At 41.6% G+C, this 22,126-nt stretch overlaps 1 protein-coding gene across 3 annotated transcripts in view; it reads left to right on the top strand.

The window, feature by feature from the left end:
• Positions 1-331: 331 nt before the first annotated feature.
• npr3 (natriuretic peptide receptor 3) overlaps positions 332-22,126 on the top strand; it is a 72,006-nt gene continuing 50,211 nt past the window's right edge. For all 3 annotated transcript variants that reach the window (XM_020519441.2, XM_048595511.1, XM_048596121.1), the window contains exon 1: positions 332-1,202. In XM_020519441.2, coding sequence (XP_020375030.1) covers positions 554-1,202 — 649 coding nt within the window. In that variant the 5' untranslated portion in view covers positions 332-553. The remainder of the gene's footprint in view (positions 1,203-22,126) is intronic.

The following is a 22,126-nucleotide window of genomic DNA, read 5'->3' on the forward strand; positions in this document are numbered from 1 at the left end:
CCGAAGAAGTTTTCATCGACGCAGCATCCTTTTCTTTTGTTTAGTATATATATATATTTAAATTTGCATTAGGATGAATGCAGCCTTTTGAAACAAAAACTGCAACTGCAATCATTTTTAATCCGTCTGAGAGGGTCTTGCAATTGGCCACAGCCGAAGGAAAAACGATGCTGGAAAAGATAGCGAGCGGAGAGATGCAAAGGGACTGACTTGGTAAGGAACCAATTGGAAGAGCAAGCCCTCCTCCCCGTGGCTCTCTGTGGTACAGTCTTGGCTAGCACGCTATTTAAACGGCAGCTTTACAGGCTTCACCATTCAAAGCAATCAGCCTCTCCACATTGAATGGTCTCCTTCAGAGACCAGACCACAACCATCTCCTCTTTTAACTTTTTGCAAAAAAGTTTCCCCCTCCTCTGAAACTTAGTCATCTTGTCGCTTTCTTTTCTCTTCTCCCCAGCTTGCCCTTGAGAAAGCAAACCACCCCCCCTCCCTATACAACACCCCTTCCAAAACAAAAAGAGAATAAGGAAATTAGACCCCTGTTTCGGTCAGGATGCGGTCTGTTTTTGCAGGTCGCGCTTGCCTTTACTGCATGCTGCTGTTTCTGGTTTCAGGGAACACGGTGGATATCAATGTGGTAGTGCTGCTGCCAGTGGAGAGCTCCTACCTGTTCTCCATGAACAAGATCAGGCCGGCTATCGACTACGCCATCCAGAACCTGGCGGAGAGCCGGCTGAACTTCAGCGTGCGCTACCTGGACTCGGAATGTGGCAACAAGGCGCTCTTTCACTTGGTGGACATCAGCATGCTGCAGAAACCTGATGTGATCATGGGGCCGGTGTGTGACTACGCCGCTGCTCCGGTCGCCAGGCTGGCGTCCCACTGGAACATCCCCATGGTATCGGCCGGCCCTTTGGCCACGGGCTTCGTGCACAAAGTGCCCGAGTATTCCTACCTGACGCGGGTCTCCCCGTCCTACTCCAAGATGGGCGAGATGTTCTTGGCCATGTTCCGGCGCTACAGGTGGAAGAGGGTGGCTCTGGTGTACGCTGAAGATTTTGAGGAGAGGACCTGCTTCTTCACCATAGAGGGAGTCCACGTCGCCTTTGTCGGGGAAGGCTACGAGATGCATTCTTTTACAATCTATGATGAGGAGGATCATTTCGACCACATCGTGCAGCAGATCCAGGAACATGCCCGGAGTGAGTGTACTTTTTTAAAGAACAACTTTTTTGCAAAATCCATGCGTTGCTTTGCTTGTTGCCGTTTGCATATTTTTGTTTCCACCGTTCCCTTCATTGCAGACCAAAAAGTGACTTTGGGTAAAAGTATACTTTCCGGAAACAGGCTAAAACCCACCTTTGATCCTTTCGAACACGCACAGATAGCACGGAGGCGTGTAAAGGTAACATGGGGTCAGTCGGTTTACACTGTTTCCACTGTAGCAAAAAGAAAGGAGCTTAAGTAGAAGGTCAGATTAGGTGAAGGGATACAGTACTTGTATAAGAGCAGCACAAATAAACATGTCAACCCCTGTCTCAGACATTTCCCAGGTAGACGGGAGACCAACAGACTAAAAAGGCTGGAAATCAGTCGAGAATTTCGGCAAAGTCCGTCAGATAAGGAACACGGATAGCTAACATTTCTGAGGTGTAGCGTTACAGGGCGAGGGTGAGATGTGTTGGGCTGAGCTAGCCCAGCGGCTCCATATCAGTACAGTATAAATACAATTACCATACAAATTCAACGAAGTATTAACTCGTTGGTTCAATGCAATAAATGCCTGGGATGCCAGAAAGGAGCGTGGGAGCAGAAATAAGACAACGTGAGACTGCCTACTCCAAGTGAATCTGCGTACCCCTCATTTCAAAGACATCTTGTTTGTTATTGGGGTGAGACGAGAAGTCAAAATCTCGCCCGTCTCACTGGAAGTGTTTGGGAGCAGAGCAAGGGTGTTAGCTTGGTGACCTGGCCAATGTTTATTCTTCAATCAGACATTACAAAAACACAATCTTCGATCGTTATCACGTTGTTTGTGAATAGTTGCTGTTCACAAGTAGACTGTGCTTTACGTGATGGCTACACTTAGGAAGTACTGTCTGATGATCATGCTATATAAATACAAGTCTTTTCACTTAAATCACGGAACATTACCTGTTGCTTATAACGGGCAGTTTTGATATCTTTGTCTACATCTTATTCCAGATAAAGGTTGTGCATTAACACTTATTTATTCAATGATTTCAGCTATGCTAGTTTGCTGGATACTCTTTAAACAAGGAGGGATTAAAGTTATAATCCTCACCAAAAATATACCTTGCAAAAACTCAGTATTTAGGAAGAGTGATTCCAGTTTGCAATATCTACAGTACTGCGAATGCAAAACGTATGTGAGAATACAATCATATTACAAATCAAAACTGACAACGTATTTACCTTGACTGATCAAGCACAGTTAGCTCTTTATCTGAAAATTCATTGATATTCAAGCAAATCACTGGCTGTAAAGAGTTTGTCAAAACTGTTGCAGTTAAGTGTAATAACAGATTGGGTCCAGCTGGTTGGACTTGACTGGAGTGAGACTGACCTTGCTGTGTATTATACTTGATTTAAGACGAGCTAGAATGTTTAGTGTTTACTTTTATTTCTGGGCTCCTGTAAAACTTGTGACATGCAGAATGTGGCTAATTGTGGTCAACAATACAGTCTTAATTGGGAAACAGCAGAACATAGATTCAAGCTGATAAGGAAGGCTGAAAAGCAGGATTTGAAATATCAAAGAATCATTTGTAAAGAAAAATGATCACAAGGTAGAGAAGTACTCAGAATATGCATGGAGGCCAGAACAAATATGTGGAGGGGTAATACAACAGCATATTTTCTTCGCTGTTAATATTATCAGTGCTTTCCCAGTTTTACAGAACAGCAACTAAACCTAGAGTCATAGAGCAATACAGAATCAAACAGACCCTTCAGTCCCACTTCATGCCAACCAGGTATCCTAACTGAACTAGTCCAATTTGCCTGTATTTGGCCCATATTCCACTAAACCTTTCCTATTCATGTACCTATCCAAATGTCTTTTAAATATTGTAATTGTACCTGCCTCCACTACTTCCTCTGGGACATCATCATTGTTTTAAAGATAATTGAGGGACCTCTCACCTGCATTAAATAACTGAGTTAAATTCATCTAAAGGTTCATCCGTAACATATTGCTTTGCTTTAATCCATTGTAGTGAACTTTGCACAAAGTAATACATTTCACAGAACTCAGACTTTCTAATATTGTTTTATTGTGTAAATTTGGATTGACATGATATATATATCATACAACCTCAACAAGGAGTTAGCTAAAGTTGAAAATTTATTTTATCCTAAAGTTGCTCAAATTGAGATAAATGTGAAATCATGATTGTTGTGTTGTTAAATATTTTCAATTAATCCAAATATTGTTAATTTCTTCATCTTTAAATATGTTTGTCACTCTTCTACTTTGCACATTTTGCAAACCTGAGCTACAAAACTTCAAAAGTCCAAACTCTTTTGACCGCATCTGAACTAAAAGAGTGTTTAACCCACTCATTTTCCTTTCACTGTAGGTAGCAGACGGACTTTGTTCCATTAATGTTGCGTGAAACCAGTGTTAAATACTGTTTAAAGGTCCATTTGCTAAATTTGCTGGATGGCTGGTTTGTGATGCAGAGTGATGCCAACAGCACAGATTAAATCCTCTCACTGGCCAAGGTTACCATGAAGGTCCTGCTTTGTCAACCTCACCCCTTGCTTGAGGCCTGGTGACTATCAGGTTAAACTGATGTCTATTTGTCTCTTTCGCTGTCTCTCGTAGCCCTCTGGGACTTTGGTGACTTTATATTTAAGTCAGCAATGGATGAAAGATCACTAAACTTTAGTGCCAATTATAATTAACTTGTACTACTAATATCTGGCCATACCACTTATAAAGCAAGTGCATTCAAACTCTAACAGGTACTGAAAGTGGCTGTAAAAGACAGACTGAGCATGACAAGCAGCAGACAGTGTTGTAGCTGGGCAGAGAGGACACATCAAGGTTCTCTGCCCAGCATTAGAGGAGTCATTGTTGGAGGTGGAGAGAGGTCATTTATTCATTGAGTATCAAGAGGCCCTGCCCAGGCAGCCAGTGTGAAAGCAATGGAAGAAGATAGTTGTTGCATTGATTGCCAGCAGTGTATCCCCAACAATCTGGATGTACTGCTGTCAGAAATTGAATTACTTCACCTAAATGATCAATGTCAGATGCTATATACTTACAACTGAACCACTAGCCTTGTACACTGCTTAATTCACTGTCAGCCTACTCACTCACCTATAATGATTTCTAATAACCACTACTGGTACTTCACATTCATATCTTTGCCTCACCATCACATACTTAGCATGACTACTACATTGCGTAATTTGTACGTTACCAGTCGTTGCACCTCACTCTCTGGCACACTTCCCTCTCCTTTGCAGGACAAGAGGGTGCAGTCGCCCTTGGCTGACAGGAGCAGGCATGGTTGTACATCTTTACTGTGGTGGAGGAGATGGTTGTCGCCATCATTGGAGGTAGTGGGGCTACTGGTTGTGCTGAAAACTTTGAAGGTGGCAGTATGCTCATCTCTGATCCTCCTTCTTGCATCTTATTTATTCCTTATCCAACAATCTCTTTGGATCTACCAGCACTGAATGCTATAAGCATGCACATTTCTCTCAACACAACGATAGCCTGTGACTTTCTCCTTTAGGATACCTAAAACCAGCGACTTGACCAGACACTCATTGAAGAGCAAGAAGTGAAAGATGTACAAGAGACTAAAGAAAACACTGTCACTCCATTTCATACTTGCATGTGAACTTAGAGTTAAAATCTGGACAGGATGAGGTGAGGTGAGAGTGACAGCCCTTGATATCAAGGCTGCATTTGACTGAGTGTGACATCAAGGAGCTCCAGCAAAACTGGCATCAATGGGTATCAGGGCAAACTCTCCGGTGTTTGGAGTCATAACTGACATATAGGAAGATGGTCGTGGTTGCTGGAGGTCAATCATCTCAGCTCCAGGCCATCTCTGCAGGAGTTCCTCAGGGTAGTGTCCTCGGCCCAACCATCTTCAGCTGCTTTATCAATGACCTTCTCTCTGTCATAAGGTCAGAAGTGGAATTGTTTGCTGATGATTGCACAATGTTCAGCACCGTTCGTCACTCCTCAGATACTGAAGCAGTCCATGTTCAAATACAACAAGATCTGCATAATATCCAGGCTTGGGCTGACAGATGGCAAATGACATTCATGCCACACAAATGCCAAGCCAGGAACATCAGCAATAAGAGACAATTAACAACCACCCCTTGACATTCAACGGTGTTACCATCACTGAATTGACATCCTGGGGGTTATCATTGACCAGAAACTCAACTGGACTCACCACATAAACGCAGTGGCTACAAGAGCAGGCCAGAAGCTGGGAATACTGCGGTGAGTAACTCACCTCCTGACTCCTTAAAGCCTGTCCACCACCTACAAGGCACAAGTCAGGAGTGTGATGGAATACTCCCCACTTGCCTGGATGAGTGCAGCCTCAATAAAACTCAAGAAGCTTGACACCATCCAGGACAAAGCAGCCCGCTTGATTGGCATTACATCCACAAGCATTCACTCCCTCCACCGATGCTCAGTAACAGCAGTGTGTACTATCTACAAAATGCACTGCAGAAATTCACCAAAGATCCTCAAGACAGCACCTTCCAAGCCCACGACCATTTCCATCTAGAAGGACAAGGGCAGCAGACATATTGGAACGCTACCACCTCGAAGTTTCCCTCCAAGCCACTTACCATCCTGACTTGGACATATATTGCTGTTCCTTCACTGTCACTGGGTCAAAATCCTGGAATTCACTTCGTAATGGCACTGTGGGTCAACCTGCAGCAGGTGGGCTGCAGTGGTTCAAGAAGGCAGCTCACCATCACCTTCTCAAGGGCAACAAGGGATGGGCAAGAAATACTGGCCAGCCAGCGACGCCCACATTCCACAAATGGCTAGAATAGACCGTGGTGAGGTACATGAGTAACCCACAGCCAGGCAGGGTAACTGTAGTTTAGGTATCAGCTCATTAGAGCAGAAAGTTACACGCATAACTACTGCAGAGAATACAGTTGAAGATTTCAATAGGATCATGTAAAAGGAAAAGATCTGGTGTCAGTTCACATGGAAATGCTTGGTGCAGTGAAGCAGTTCCACAGCCAATCAGACTAAAACTCTGCAATCCCTTCTAAATCTATCTGTGAATAGTTGTGGACAAGAAAACAACAGAGGAGGCTCTTCAAACGTCCTCATCCACAATCACAGGGAAGTGCAGCACATCAGTACAAATGACCAGGCTGAAGCATTTGCAACAATTGTCAGCTAGCTGTGTCAAATGGATGATCCATCCTGGTCTCCTCCTCAAGTTTTAGCAGCACAGATACCAGTCTTCAGGCAATTTGATTAGGTCTGAGTGATATCAGGAAGTGGTTGATTGCACTAGATACTACAAAGGCAGTGGGTCCTGACAACATACAGTAACTTGACTGAAGAATTGTCTTCCAGAATTAGTTGCGGTCCACTGGCTGGTGTGGAAAGTTGCCCAGTTATCCTGTCCTCATAATGCAGGATAGATCTAATCTAGCCAATTACCACCTCATCATTCTACTCTCAAATCAAGTGCCAGAGGGTGTTATCATCATCATCATCACTTGCTCAGCAATAACCTGCTCCCCAGTGCTCAATTTGGATTCCGTTAGACCAAATTAGCTTTGGATCTCATTATAGCCTTAGTCCAAAACTGGATAGAAATGCTGAATTCCAGAGGTGATATAAAAATGAGTTCCTTGAATCGAGACAGTAATTGAGTGAGTAAGGCATCAGGGAGACCTGGCAAAATTTCTTTAGCCTCTTGCAGTGTTCTTGATTGATTGAGGTTATAGCTAGCAAAAAGGAAGATGGTTTTTGGAGGTCAGTCATCTCAGCTCCAGGATATCTCTGCAGGAGTTCCTCAGGATAGTGACTGAGGCCCAAACAAATTCAGCTTCCTCATTAACGACCTTCCCCAGCATCATTAGATTAGAAATGGAGATATTTACTGATGACTGCACAATGTTGAACAGCATTCTTGACATCTCAGATACTGAAGCATCCCCTGTCCATATACAGCAAGACCTGCACAGTAGTAAACCCTAGGCTGATAAATGACAATCAACATTCATACCATATGAGTGCAGAACAACATTCAACTCCAATGTGAATGAATCTTCACCGGGTCCCCTTGTTATAGGTACGATGTTGTTAGACTTGAAAGGGTTCAGGAAAGATTTACAAGGATGTTGCCAGGGTTGGAGGGTTTGAGGTATAGGGAGAGGCTGAATAGGCTGGAGCTATTTTCCGTGGAGCATGGGAGGATGAGGGTTGACCTTATAGAGGTTTATAAAATCATGAGGTTCATGGATAGGGTGAATAGTCAAGGTCTTTTCTCCAGGGTAGAGGGAGTCCAAAACAAGAGAGTGTAGGTTTAAGTTGAGAGGGGAAAGATTTAAAAGGGATCTAAGGGGCAACTTTTTCATGCAGAGAGTTGTGCATGTATGGAATGAGCTGCCAGAGGAAGTGATGGATGCTGGTACAATTACAACATTTAAAAGGCATCTGGATGGTATATGAATAGGAAGGGTTTAGAGGTATATGGGCCAAATGCTGGCAAACGGGACTAGATTTATTTAGGATATCTGGTTGGCATAGATGAGTTGGACTGGAGGGTCTGTTTCCATGCTGTACATCTCTATGACTGTATGACTGTGCGTCATAAACGGAAAGTAGTGCATATAACATGAAGCAGTTGTTTACCAAATGGTTTATTAAAGGTCTGTCCAATTGTTGTGAGTTGTTAGGAACGCAATCTTCAGTCAAAACTATAGCAATCTGCTTACTGATATAAAGACAGTAAATTGATGGATGTCTACTTCAATGCTGTTGAACAGCCTTTCACCTTGTATAATTGAAAACACATTCAAACCTTTGCTCTGCATATCATATGATAGCCTAATGGTATTATCGCTATGCTATTAATCCAGAAACTCAGCTAATTTCTGGGGATGCAGGTTTGAAACTCACCATGGCAGATGGTGGAATTTGAATTCAATGTTTTTAAAAATCTGGAATTAAGAATCTACTAATTGTCAATTGTCAGAAAAAACCTGTCTGGTTCACTAATGTCCTACAGGGAAGGAAATCCGCCATCCTCACCCAGTCTGGCAGACAAGTGACTCATGACCTACAGAAATGTGGCTAACTCTCGACTACCCTCTGAAATGGCCTAACAAAGCCACTCAGCTGTATCAATCGCTACAAATTCTAAACAAAGAAATGAAACTGAATGGACCACTTGGTATCGACCTATGCACCATAAAAGACAATGGCAGAAACACCCCTGTCGACCCTGCAAAGTCCTCCTCACTAACATCTGGAGACTAGTTCCAAAATTGGGAGAGCCGTCTCATAGACCAGTCAAGCAACAGCCTGACATAGTCACATGCACAGAATCATGCCTTACAGACAATGTCTCAGCCACCACCATCACCATCCCCAGATACGATCCATCTTGGCATCCTCCAGTGGGCCCCAGCATTATAGATACTGGTCTTCAGCCAATTTGACTCACTCCATATTATGTTAAGAAATGGTTGGAGGCACTGCTGTTGGACTGGCATCTGGTGCAGACGTCAGACCACATGCAGGCACCCTGCACTGAGCTGCTCCAATGTAATGTCTATTGGATATTCCCTACTTCACTATAATGTCAACCCTTTAATGATGTCCTATTTTTAACTTTTTTTCAACTCTGTAAGTAATGCAACCACTTTTATTCCTCCGCTGTATCCAAGAACTGTACCCAGGTACTTGTGCCTAAGATGTTGCCAAAAGAAAGCAGACATTGTAAAAGCTTTCCACTGTACCCCTACATGGGGCACACGTGACAATAAAAGGATATTGCGTGTATTGTATATTGGGCCCTGGCAACATTCTGGCAATAGCATTGAAGGCTTGTGCTTCAGAACTTACCACACCCTTAGCCAAGCTCTTGAAGTACATTTACGACTCAACCCAACAATATGGAAATTTACCCAGTTTTATCCTGAACATATAAAACAGGATAAATCCAACTCAGCCAATTACCGCCCCATCAGTCTACTCTCGATCATCAGTAAAGTGATGGAATGTGTCATCAACAGTGTTACCAAGCAGCACCTGCTCAGCAATAACCTGCTCAGTGATGCCCAGTTTGGGTTCTGCCAGGGCCACTCAGCTCCCGATCTCATTACAGTCTTGGTTCAAGCATGGACAAAAGAGCTGAATTCCAGAGGTGGGGTGCAAGTGACAGCCCTTGCCATCAAGGCTGCAATAAACTGAGTGTGGCATGAAGAAATCCTAGCAAAACTGGAATCATTTAATTCTCTGCTGGTTGTAGTCATACCTGGTTCATAGGAAGATGGTTGTTGCTGTTGGAGGTCAGTTATCTCAGCTCCAGGACATCTCTGCAGGAGCTGCTCAGGATAGTATCCTAGGCCCAACCATCTTCAGTTTCTTCATTAATGACCTTCCCTCCATCATAAGGTCAGAATGGGGATGTTCGCTGATAATTGCACAATGTTCAGCACCATTCGCAATTCCTCAGATACTGACGCAGTCCATGTTCAGATACTACAAGATCTGGAAAGTATCCAAACTTGGCCTGACAAGTGGCAAGTGACATTCGTGCTGCACAAATGCCAGATTATCTCCAATAATAGATAATCTAATCACCACACCTTAACATTCAAAGGTGTTGCCATCACTGAATTCCTCGCTATCAACATTCTTGGGGTTACCATTGAACAGAAACTCTACTGGACTCACCACATAAACACAATGGCTATAAGAGCAGGTAAGAGGCTAGGAATACCGTAGTAAGTAACTCATGTCCTGACTAGCGAAAGTGTGCCCATTATCTGGAAACGTCTCACTTGTCTGGATGAGTGCAGTGCTAACAACACTCATTCTTGACCCCTTTCCTAATGTCTCCTTATGTAGTTTGGTGAAAAATATTTTTTATTTGTCCCTCTGAAGTACCATTTTATTATGATAAAACAATGGTATAAGTATGTTGTTATTGTTGCCATTGTTATTTTCATGTATTGAATTATCTGGTGGAATGTTGCACATGATTTCTCCATGGATTCCAACTAAAATCAAGAAGATCTATCTACATACTCTTGTTCTCATCTCTAAACCATGGTTAGTTTGCTTTCTACAGACAGCATTTTCTTGGTTGCAAAATACAGAAAATACCATGATCAATGTGGGTATTTTTAAGAGTATCTTAATTGAATTGCATATTCTCTTTAAATAAAAAAGTTTAAGGTGGGGCGGGGCAAAAGAATGAATTATTAAGAAGAACATTTATTTGATGATGAATGCAAATAATATTAATATATAGAAACAAGTAATCTCTTAGTTTTGTTTTTTGGTTCCTCTGCATGTATTACGTAGAAATAGGAGCAGAAGTAAACAACTTGGCCCTTCCAGCCTACTCTGCCATTCATTATGATTATAATTGAACTCAAGAGCTGTTTCTGCTTTTCCCCTAGATCCTTTGAACCCTTTAGCTTCAAATCCTATATCCAACTGCTTCTTGAAATCATACAGTGTTTTGGCTTCAAATGCTTTCTGTGGTAGTAAATTCCACAAGCTTCCTGGGTGAAGAAATTTGTCCTTATCTCAATATTAAATGGCTTACTTTGCTATCCTTAGGCCAACTCTCGGTTAAAATTTTATAGGTTCCTATGTGATTACCCCCCTCATTCTTTTCTGATTGCAGCAATATAATCCTAGGCAATTCAACCTTCTCCTCAGATGTTAGTTCCACCATTCAAGGAATCAATTTGGCAAACCTTCGCTGCTCTCCATCTATATAGCAAGAACATTCTTCCTCAGAAGGGGATGAAAAGGCATTTAATCTTCTAGGCCGGGTCTCACCAAGGTCTTGTACAATATCAGCAAGACTTTCCTGTACTTAAATCCTCTCGCTATGGAGGCCAACATACCATTTGCCTTCTTTACCACCTACTACCCCTGTATGCTTACCTTCAGCAATCGGTCTACAAGGATTCTCAGGCCTCATTCCACTCTCTCATCCTACAGACAGATAATAATCTGCCTTCCTGTTTTTGCTACCAAAGTGCATAGCCTCACATTTATCCACATTATATTTCATCTGCCATGCATTTGCACACTGATTCAAATCGTCCAAATCACACAGAACCATTTCTGCACTCTCTTCACACGTTACCATCCAGGTTTGTGTCATCAGTAAATTTGGAGATATTACATTTAGTTCCCTCATCTAAATCATAAGTATATATTGTGAATGGCTGGAGTTCTAGCACTGATTCTATCCATCTCAGTACATTACCTTTACCCCATGTGTTTTAGTTTTACAAACTAATGTCATATGTGGGACTTTGGGAAAGGCTTCTCAATGTTCAAATATACCATATTCACTGGCTCCCCCTCGTTAATATCAATAGTTGCATTGTCAAAAGAATTCCAGTAAATTTGTCAAGCATGATTTCCCTTTCATAAATCCATGCTGACTCAGTTCAATCATGCCACTGTTTTTCAAATGTTCGGCTATTCATTCTTTTATAATGGAATCTACCATTTTTCTCACAACTAACATCAGCTGACTGTCTATAATTACTGAGATTTTCTCTGCCTCCTTTCTTAAATAGAGGGGTTACATTATCTACCCTCCAAGCTGTAGAAACTGCTCCAAAATTTAAAGAAACTTGGAAGAACACCACCAATGCATCCAATATCTCCAGGTCCACTTACTTAAGTACTCTGGGATGTAGATTGTCAAGTCCTGAGATTTTATTGGCCTTCAGTCCCTACTCATACTGATTTTCTTCGGTTCCTCCCTCTCACTCAGCCTTATTTCAGCAACATCTCTGATATGGTATTTGAACCATTTCATTATTCCCATTATAATAGTCATAGAGTCATACAGCACAGAAACAGACCTTTCAATCCAACTTGTCCATGCCGACCAGGGTACACAGTACTCCAAAAGTGGCCCACCAACGCCCTGTACAACCTCAACATGTTGTCCCAATTCCTATGCTCAGTGGTCTGACTGCCTACAACACAACTTTCAAAGAACTGTGCACTTGAATTCCTCGGTCTCGCTGTTCGACAACACTGCCCAGGGCCCTACTATTAACCGTGTAAGTCCTGCCCTTGTTTGTTTTACCAAAATGCAATACCTTGCATCTATCCGAATTAAACTCCATCTTCCACTCCTCAGCCCATTGGCCCAATTCCTTTGTAACCTTAGATAACCTTCTTCAATGTCAACTGTACCACCAATTTTGGTGTAATCTGCAAACTTACTAACCATGCCTCCTAAATTCTCACCCAAATCGTTTACATAAATGATGAACAATGGTGGACCCAGCATCAATCTGTATGGAACGCTGCTGGTTACAGGCGTCCAATCCAAAAAACAACCCTCCACCACCCTCTGTCTCCGACCGTCAAGCCAATTTTGTATTCAGTTGGCAAGCTCTCCCTGAATCCAATGTGATCTAACTTTACTGAGCAGTTTACCAAATTCTACTGTCTTTAACTGTAAGGGATCTTAATTTGTCTTCAATCTTTTTTCTCTTCACACACCTACAGAAACTATTACAGTTAATTTTTATGTTCCCACAAGCATAGTCTCGTACTCTATTTTCCCTTTCTTAATCAATCCTTTCACCCTCCTTTGCTGAATTCTGAACTGCTCCCACTCCTCAAATCTGTTGATTTTTTTCTGGCCAATTTATATGCCTCTTCCTTGGATGTAATGCTATCTCTATTGTCCCGTTTAAGCCATAATTGGCCACTTTCCCATTTTACTTTGATTCAGACAGGAATGAGCAATAGATACAAATCATTCATGTGCTTTTTGAATGTTTCCCATTGCCTTTCTACTGTCATCCCTTTAAATAAAGTCCCTAAATCTGTCATAGCCAACTCACGCCTGCCACCATCATAGTTTCCTCTATTTATGTTAAGGACCCTAATCATAGGGTCATACAGTCATATAGCACGGGAACAGACCTTTCAGACCAACCAGTCCATGCTGAACATAATCCCAAACTGAACTACCCGCACCTGCCTGCTCCAGGCCCATATTCCTCCAAACCTTTCCTATTCATGTACTTACCCGAATGTCTTTTAAACGTTGTAATTGCACTCACATCCACCACTTCCTCAGGAAGTTCATCCCACATGCGAAATTTGCCCCTTAAGTCTTTTTTAAATCTCTCTCCTCACCTTAAAAATGTACCCCCTAGTCTGGAAATGCCCCATTTTAGGGAAAAGACAACTACCTATCAACTCTATCTATAACTCTCATTATTTTATAAACTTCTGTCAGGTCATCTCTTAACTTCTTACACTCCAGTGGGAAACGTCCCAGCCTATCCAGCCTCTCCTTATAACTCAAACCTTCCATATCTGGCAACATCCTGGTAAATCTTTCTGAAACCTGTTCAGCTTGATAATCTCCTATGTTACTTTTCACCATGATGATGAATTCAATCATGTTATGGTCCCTAGTCCCCAAGGCTCTCGCACAAATAAGTTGCCAATTATTCCTTTCTCATTACATAATACTCAGTCCAGGATGGCCTGTTTTCTGAGATAACAAGACCCTTCTTCAGAAATGGGGGAGGGGAAGGGTCCAGACCTGAAACGTCAGCTTTCCTGCTCCTCTGATGCTGCTTGGCCTGCTGTGTTCATCCAGCTCTACACCTTGTTATCTCAGATTCTCCAGCATCGGCAGGTCCTGCTATCTCTGGCCTGTTTTCTGGTTGGTTCCTCAGTGTATTGATCTAGAAAATCATCCTATATAAACTCCTATTTACAGGAATTCCTCCTCCACAGTATTGTTCCTAATTTGATTTGCTCAACCTTTTTGCAGATTAAAGTCACACATAATTACAGATGTTCCTTTGTTGCATATGTCTCCAATTTCCTGTTCATTACCATTCCCAACGTCAACTCTGTGTTTGCTGGTTTATATATAACCCCCGTGAATGTTCTTTGTCCCTTGATGTTTTTCAGGTCTATCCAAATAGATTCCACACCATTGGAGCTAATATCCTCCCACACTATGGCATGAATTTCCTCTTTAAACAGAAATAAACTTCGCTGTCTTTTCCTTTTTGTCTGTCCTTCCTAAATATGAATATCCTTGGGTATTCTGTTCCCATCCCTGCTCATACTGTAGCCATATCTCCATAATCCCAACTATATCGTAGCCGTTTACATGTTATTGTGCGGTTTTATTGTAAATGTTCCACACATTAAGGCAAACATCTTACATCTTGGCTTTTTAACATTACTTGTTCCATTCCCATTATTTTACACTGTGCATTTGTTTGGACAGCATTCTTGATTTCTCTGCCTGTCACCTTTCTTCTTCCTCGTTTGTTCTTGTCCTTCATTCTCCTTCTTCCGAATCCTTGCATAGGTTCCAATCCACTGATATTTTAGTTTAAAGTTTCCCCAATCACTCTAGCAAATACTTGCCCCTAGGACATCAGTCTGGGTCCTGCCCAGGTATAACTAATCTAGTTTGTACTGGTCTCACCTCCTCTAAAACTAGTCACAATGCCCCAGGAATCCAAAACTTACCCCTTCCACCGTCGCTTCAGCCACGTATTCATCTAAGATATCCTAGAGTTCTATTCTGATTAGTATGTGTCACTGGTAGTAATCCTGAGATCACTATCTTTTGAGGTCCTACTTTTCAACTTGCTTCCTAACATCATATATTCTACCTTTAGGTCGTCGTCCTTTGTTTTAACCAATGTTCTTTGTGCCAATGTGTACCGTGTCCACTGGCTGCTCATTACCCCCTCCAGGATATCCTGTAGCTGCTGTGAGGCATCCTTGACTTTATTACCAGGGGGGCAGCATACCATCCTGGAGTCTTGTTTGTGGCCACAGAAATGTCTATCTATTCCCCTTAGAATTGAATCCACTATGACTATTGCCTTTTGCATTACCACACTTTTTCCTTCTCCAGTGCAGCAAAGCTGTTATTGCTTTCCCCTGAGAGGCCATTCACTTCAATGATGTCCAAAACAGTATGCCTGCTTTGCAGGGGAATAGCCACTGGAGACTTCTACACTGCCTGGTGGTAAACAATTCCCTCCCTGCCTGTAGACGCTTAGCCTGCGTTGAGACCACCTCTCTGTATGTGCTATCCATGATACTCTCCACCTCGAGTATACTACAGTGTTCCCAGCCCCCACTGCAGCTCAGAAACAAAAAAGGACACGTTCTGCATACATGCTGGCCTGGGCAGTGGATAAATTCCCGGCTTCCCACATATCACAGGAAAGGCATGGCTTTGAGCTGAACTGCCACTACTTACCATTTTAAATTAAATATCTTGACTATGAGATCATAAGAAATAGGAACAGAAGTAGTTCATTCAGCTACTTGAGCCTGCTCAGCCATTCAATGGGATGCTGGCTGATCAGATATTCTTTCCTAACACTAGATTCTCCTACTGATCTATCTTAGCCTTAAATATACACAAAGAGTCTGCCCCCCCACAGCTCTCTGTGGCTAGGAGTTCCAAAGAATCACAACTCTCTGAGAGAAGAAATTCTTTCTCATCTCAGTCTTAAATTGGCCTCTTGTAATTCTGAGACAATGCCCTTTGGCCCTAGGCTCTCCCATGAAGGCAGTTAATGAATATTCTGTCATGGATTTTTCTTTCATAAACCATTTGTTGATTCCTTGATTTACAGAGTATTAATTTCCTTTCTCTGCACAAAGAAACAATGTTGTTAAGTTTTGCACTAATGCTCGATTCTGTCACTTAAGTTTTGATCTGGCTTTTTTACAAAAAACAACAAATCAACAACTACCTTGGGTATTAGCTTAGACAACAAGGTGCAGGGCTGGATGAACACAGCAGGCCAAGCAGCATCATAGGAGCAGAGAGGCTGACGTTTCGAGCCTAGACCCTTCATCAGAAAAAAAAAGGGTATTAGCTTTGTGTGTTAACTATCTTGCAGGAATTTTTAAATCTCTGATATCGATTAATGCTTCTGACTCTTGTCCTGGTATCCTCCAGCTCTGTTCTCTTTCTCCAATATAAATAACTTATTTAGTTCCATCTTATGTTGAACTGAAATTGTTTTAACCATTGTCTAATGCTTTCTCTCATTCATTTCTCGAGAAAAAAGAAGTTTCACTTCGTGAATTTTCTTTTGTAAATTAGCTTCTTAACTTCCGCAATAATGTTTTAAAAATAGTGTTCATTCACCAAATGTGGGTGTCACTGGCCAGGCCAACGTTCACTGCCTATCCTTCATTGCCTTTGAAAAGTTGTTGGAAAGCCGTTTTGGACAGTTGCTGTATATGTGGTGTATGTACGCCTACAGTGGTATTAGTGAGAGAGTTTCCTGATTTTGATCCAGTGCCAGTGAAGAAACTTTCCAAATCTGGATGATGTGTGGCTTGGAGGGGAACTTGTGACTCATGTTCCCATGTATCAATTGCTCTGCCCTTTTAACTTTTGTCCTTCATAATGCACCCTTATCCTGTTTGGAATAGACTAACCAGACTATACAGCATGCTTCGAAATTGTCTCCTTAATCTATAATGTCAGTACAATTTGTTCTTGCTTCTTGTGTAATGTCTTCCAGACCCACAACCATACCTTTTTTCCCGCTTTGTAAGTAACTCAGTTTCACCAAATTGTTTGTGAATGTGATTAATTCCAAATCTCTCTCTTTTCCGGCCTCTCCCAAACAGTATTGAAAACAACATTCTCCCACATTTGCTATTTTTGATTTCTAAAGAAAAAATATAAATATTTAAGTAATAATGTGAATAGCGCCAGGTATTGAACAAAAGAGGTGTGTGTGATAACAGGAGTGAATCTATTCATCTAAATTGTTTCTGTAAACATAAAAAAGTTGTTGGAGATAAATTGAACTTGTCATTTCTATGAGATAGCAAGAACTGCAAATGCTGGAATCAAAGACAACACAGTGTGGAGCTGGAGGAACACAGCAGGCTAGGCAGCATCAGAGGAGCAGGCAAGTTGATGTTTCAGGTCAGGACCCTTCTTCCTTTATTCTGAGTAAGGGTCCTGACCTGAAACGTCAACTTTCCTGCTCCTCTGATGCTGCTTGGCCTCTTGTCACTTCTATACTGTTCATGACTATACTGTTTCTCGGTGCAAATAGAGATGGGCCACAAATGTCGACTTTAGTTTAGGTCACATTAAATATTTTTAAAAATTAATCCATGAACCTTTGTTATAATCCTTTTTAAAGCTTCACTCACAGGATGTGGGCATCACTGGTTGTGCCAGTGTTTATTGTCCATCCTTGAGAAGGTGGTGATGAACTGCCTCTTTGAACCACTGCAGCCTATTTGATGGAGATACACCCCACAATATTACTGGGGAGGCAGTTCTTGGATTTTGACCCAAGTACACTGGAAGCCTGGCAATATATTTCCAAGTCAGGATGGTGAGTGGCTTGGCAGTGAACTTGCTGGTGGTGGGATTCCCATTTATATGCTGCCCTTGTCCTTCTAGATGGTAGAAGTCATGAGTTTGGAAAGTGCTGTTTAAAAGGAGCTTCGGTGAATTTCTATAGCACATCTTGTAGATGGTGCAAAATGCTTCTATTGACTGTCAGTGGCAGAGGGATTAAATGTTTGTGGCTGTGGTGCCAGTTGAGTGGACTGCTTTCTCCTGGATGGTGTCGAGCTTCTTGAGTGTTATTAGAGTTGCACCCATCCAGGCAAGTGAAGAGTATTCCACCAGCATGGCGCTCACAAATGTTATAGTAACAGTTTCATCAGAATCTGGCAAGAAGAGACATAATTAATATAGTGGATTGGGGCTTAGAAGAGTTGTTGGTGAAAAATCATTGTGGGTACCCTAATGGAGAAGACAGCAAAATAAATTAGTTGACAGAAAAAATAGGAATACGTTAACTCTTGAGCACGAAAATAAATCAGTGTAAAGCTGTTGGGATGAAATAAAATGAGTGCAGATCCAACACTGGAAGAGTTGAAAGAAAAGTAAATCAGCACTGTAAATGGTAATCAAATACACAGTGCAAACAATTGGAATGCTATTTGAGGTTTACTATCAGGACAGGTCCATAGCCAAGAAAATATTGTATCTGAGCGTTACCATTTAAAAGTGCCTGTGCCCATTATGTCTTTGGGTGACCACACAAACTTGGTGATTTAAAGAAACTAAATTGTGCTCAGCCTGGCAGCTTAGAGGGAACATTGACAATTAACTGATAAACTATGAGTGTCTAGGAAACCTCACTAGGAGTATCTAGTGATTTTACATAGGATTACATATAACATACAGCATAGAAACAGGTTAGTTGATTAAACCACTCTGTTTTGGTGTTTATGCTGCATTCGAGTCTCTTCCCATTCACTATGAATCAAACCGTTGGCAACACTCAAGTAGAAGTCAATCTAAGGAGAAGCTGTTCATGACTCAGCCATCTTTAAGTTACTTCTCTGATTTACTGGTACCTTCCCTGATATCTTTGTGACCATATTTTGAAACTCAGGATCAGCTTGCACATATATGCTAGTGGGACCCAGCTCAACCTTTGTGTCTTCCCAATATCACACAACAATTGTTACGATCTCTTAACTGATGGCAAGTGATAATTTCACCAAACATCAGAAAAACAAGAGCCATTTTCCCATTTCCCCAGCACCCTCAACATAACTCTGGCCTTTATCAACTTTACTGTCTGCCATTTAGGTTCAGAGATGTGAAGTATTGATGTACTGTTGGTTCCTAGCAGAATTCCTTCTGCACATTTTGTTTTTGTTACAAAGACTTGCTTCAAGCTCAGGAACTGTCCCTACCGCATTTATTTCTTACCCAGTACTTCTAAAACTCCAGATCATTAAAGGCTTGCCTTCTCCAATGCTGTACTTGTTTGTCTTGCAGTTTACTTTCCAAAAACAAGCTTGTTGAGAAAGCCAAGCCAAATTCAGCGAAGATACAGGAGTCAAACCTGAGATCTTAATGCCTTGCTACTATTTCACTCAGAAAGGATATGTCACTGTGATTCAGTTATAAGTATCTTTTTTCCATTTTCACCCAAACTGAAATCTGAACAGATTTCTCCTTGAGAAAAGGATGCTAATTTGGCCAAATTAAAAGTTTCTGTTATCAAATCACATTTTAGCACTTAAGCTTCTGGCATAAGCTGAGGGCTTTTGTTGTACTGTGATTGTGTCCGTACCTGTGAGCCAGAAGGTCTGGGTTCAAATCCCAACCTGCTTCAGCGGTGTGTCATAACATGTCTGAACAGAATGAATTAAGAACATCTATAGCATACACTCTCACTTTGGGGCATTGCAGAAAGTGTATTAATGGCTAAAAGTGAATTGAGACATTGAACCAAAGATTTATCAACTTTACAGGTGGGAATTATCTATTTGGGGACATGATTGAAAGTTATTGTGTTAGAAAAGATCATCTATGTCCCAGCTCTTTGTTAAAGTTTATGTACATAATGGCTGCAGTGATAGCTATTTTGCAATTGTCAACACACTTCACATTGGTCCATTGAATTTGTGCTTTGTTGTGAAAGTCTGTGATGTGTTACAATCTGTCATTATGTAAAAATTAACAAATAACTTGCAGTTATAAAATTTCTTGTCCTAAATTGCTTTACCGCTAAATGAATTACTTTGCTTATGTAGTCACTGTTGTCATTTTTATGCCAACTGGTAATACATGCAGCTAAGTACAAAAACACCAATCAGACATAAGTCACGAAACAATGGAGTCAAAATTCACCTCAGGTATTGGTGCAGAATGGCTGATGTGGGGTTGTTCACCTGTTAGGCACAGTGTCTGATAGTCCATTTGACTGCAGTTAGTGGAACCTGTGCGGAGTACAATGGGTGCCTACCTCAAATTCATATGCTTCTCACCACTATCTAAGACAAATTTCTACTTCAACATGTTTTAATACTGTTTGGTGAAGGATATATATGACAAAATACTACCTAACTTAAATAGTGCCATTTCAGTTTTTGCGTCCATTTGAGAGGTCAGATAACACCTGACTTAAATGCTTCATCTCAAAGACAGCACCTCTGACAATGCAGCAAGCCCCATGCAAACATTTCCTTCTGAAACGCATGAACATATTTATGCCCTTTATGGTCCTTAACCTTGACATTAACATTCAAGTTAGATGAGTGATGATGTTGCTCATTTTGTGAGGCAGCTGAATTAAATCTATGTTATTTAATGCATTCATTCAAAACAATAACTCTGATTTTGTTTTACCTGCTCAGATTCTGAAGGGATGTAGATGTTTAAGATGTGGAAGGAATGACATAGGAATCTTTTTTTTCCATCAAGATCTGTACTGAACCATCAAATTTCTTGCTGCTTTGGGGCAGTACCGTGACTCAGTGGTTAGCACTGCTGCCTCACAGCACCAGGGACCTGGGCTCAATTCTGCCCTTAGGTGCTGCATGTATGGAGTTTGCACGTTCTCCCCGGGTCTGCGTGGGTTTCTTCCGGGTACTCCGGTTTCCTCCCACATTCCAAAGATGTGCCTGCTAAGTGGATTGGCCATGCTAAATTGCCCGTAGTGTTCAGGGATGTGTAGCTTAGGTGGGTTATGCAGGATGGGTCTGGATGGGATGCTTTGAGAGTCAGTGTGGACTTGTTGGGCTGAAGGGCCTGTTTCCACACTGTAGGGATTCTATGATGATTAAATACTCAGAGACAGATCAAGTTTTATTACACAGTTTTTCCAAGGTCCTGTAAATGTAGAAAAAAATTGTCATTCAAATCATTCAACAGAGCAGAGAGAAACAATTTGCTGTTTTTACCTATGTTGGATGATTACTCAATATTAAGGTGTTTATTCTATTACCTTGGTTATTACAAACTCCATTCACTCTTCATGCTTCTATGACACAACGTCAGAATTCAAATCATGACTTTCAAATACTTTCATCACCTTGCGCTCTCCTGTCTTTGTGATTTGTGTTTGATCAAGTGTATAATCAAGGGACTGGGGAACTCTTTCCACTGGCCAGTGCCTTATCTAGCACAAAGGAAGATGGCTGTAATTGTTGGAGTCCAGTCATTGTAGCCCCAGAACATGGCTTTAAGAGTTCCTTAACATTATTGCCCTAAATCCAACCATATTCAGCTGCTTCACAAATCACCTTTCTGCCACTGTAAGGTCAGAAGTGACGATGTTTGTTGAAGTTTGCACTGTGTTCTGTTCCATTCGCAGATAATAGTCCAGTTTGTGCCTGTCTGCAGAAAGACTTGGGTAATATGCAGGCTTAGGCCGATAAGTGGCAAGTACATTTACACCACCCAAGTGCTGAATTCTCAGAATTAATATCCTGGGGGAATACATTGACCAGAAACTGAACTGAACAAGCCATATAAATACTGTTGCTGCAAGAGTGCATCAAATGCTAGGAATTCTGCAGTAATTAGGTTTCTCACTCCTCCCTCAGCATCAACAAGACACAACTTAGGAATGTGATGAATTACTCTCCAATTGCCTGAACGAGTGCAGCTTCAACACCACAGAAGAAGCTCATCACCATCCAGGACAAGTTAGCTCCCCTGCTCACCACCATTAAGACAATTATCACACTGCCACTGGCGGATAGTATCAGCGGTATGCACCATCTTAAGGTGCACAGCAACAATTTGCCAAGGTCCTTCAACAGCACCCTCCACACCCAGGTCCTTACCACCTAGAGGAACAAATGCAATAGATGTATGGTAACACCACCATCTACAGGTTCCCCTCTAAGTCACACGTCACCATGGCTTGGAACTATATCATTGTTCCTTCTCAATTACTGGATCTAAATCCTGGAACTCTCTCCCAACTCCTAACACGGTGTGTGTACCTTGACAATGTGGATTGGTGCAGTTCAAAAAATAACTAAGGCCCTACCACCTTCTCATGTAAA

Source organism: Rhincodon typus, chromosome 1 (assembly GCF_021869965.1).
Source record: "Rhincodon typus isolate 14 chromosome 1, sRhiTyp1.1, whole genome shotgun sequence".
Lineage (NCBI taxonomy): Eukaryota > Metazoa > Chordata > Chondrichthyes > Orectolobiformes > Rhincodontidae > Rhincodon > Rhincodon typus.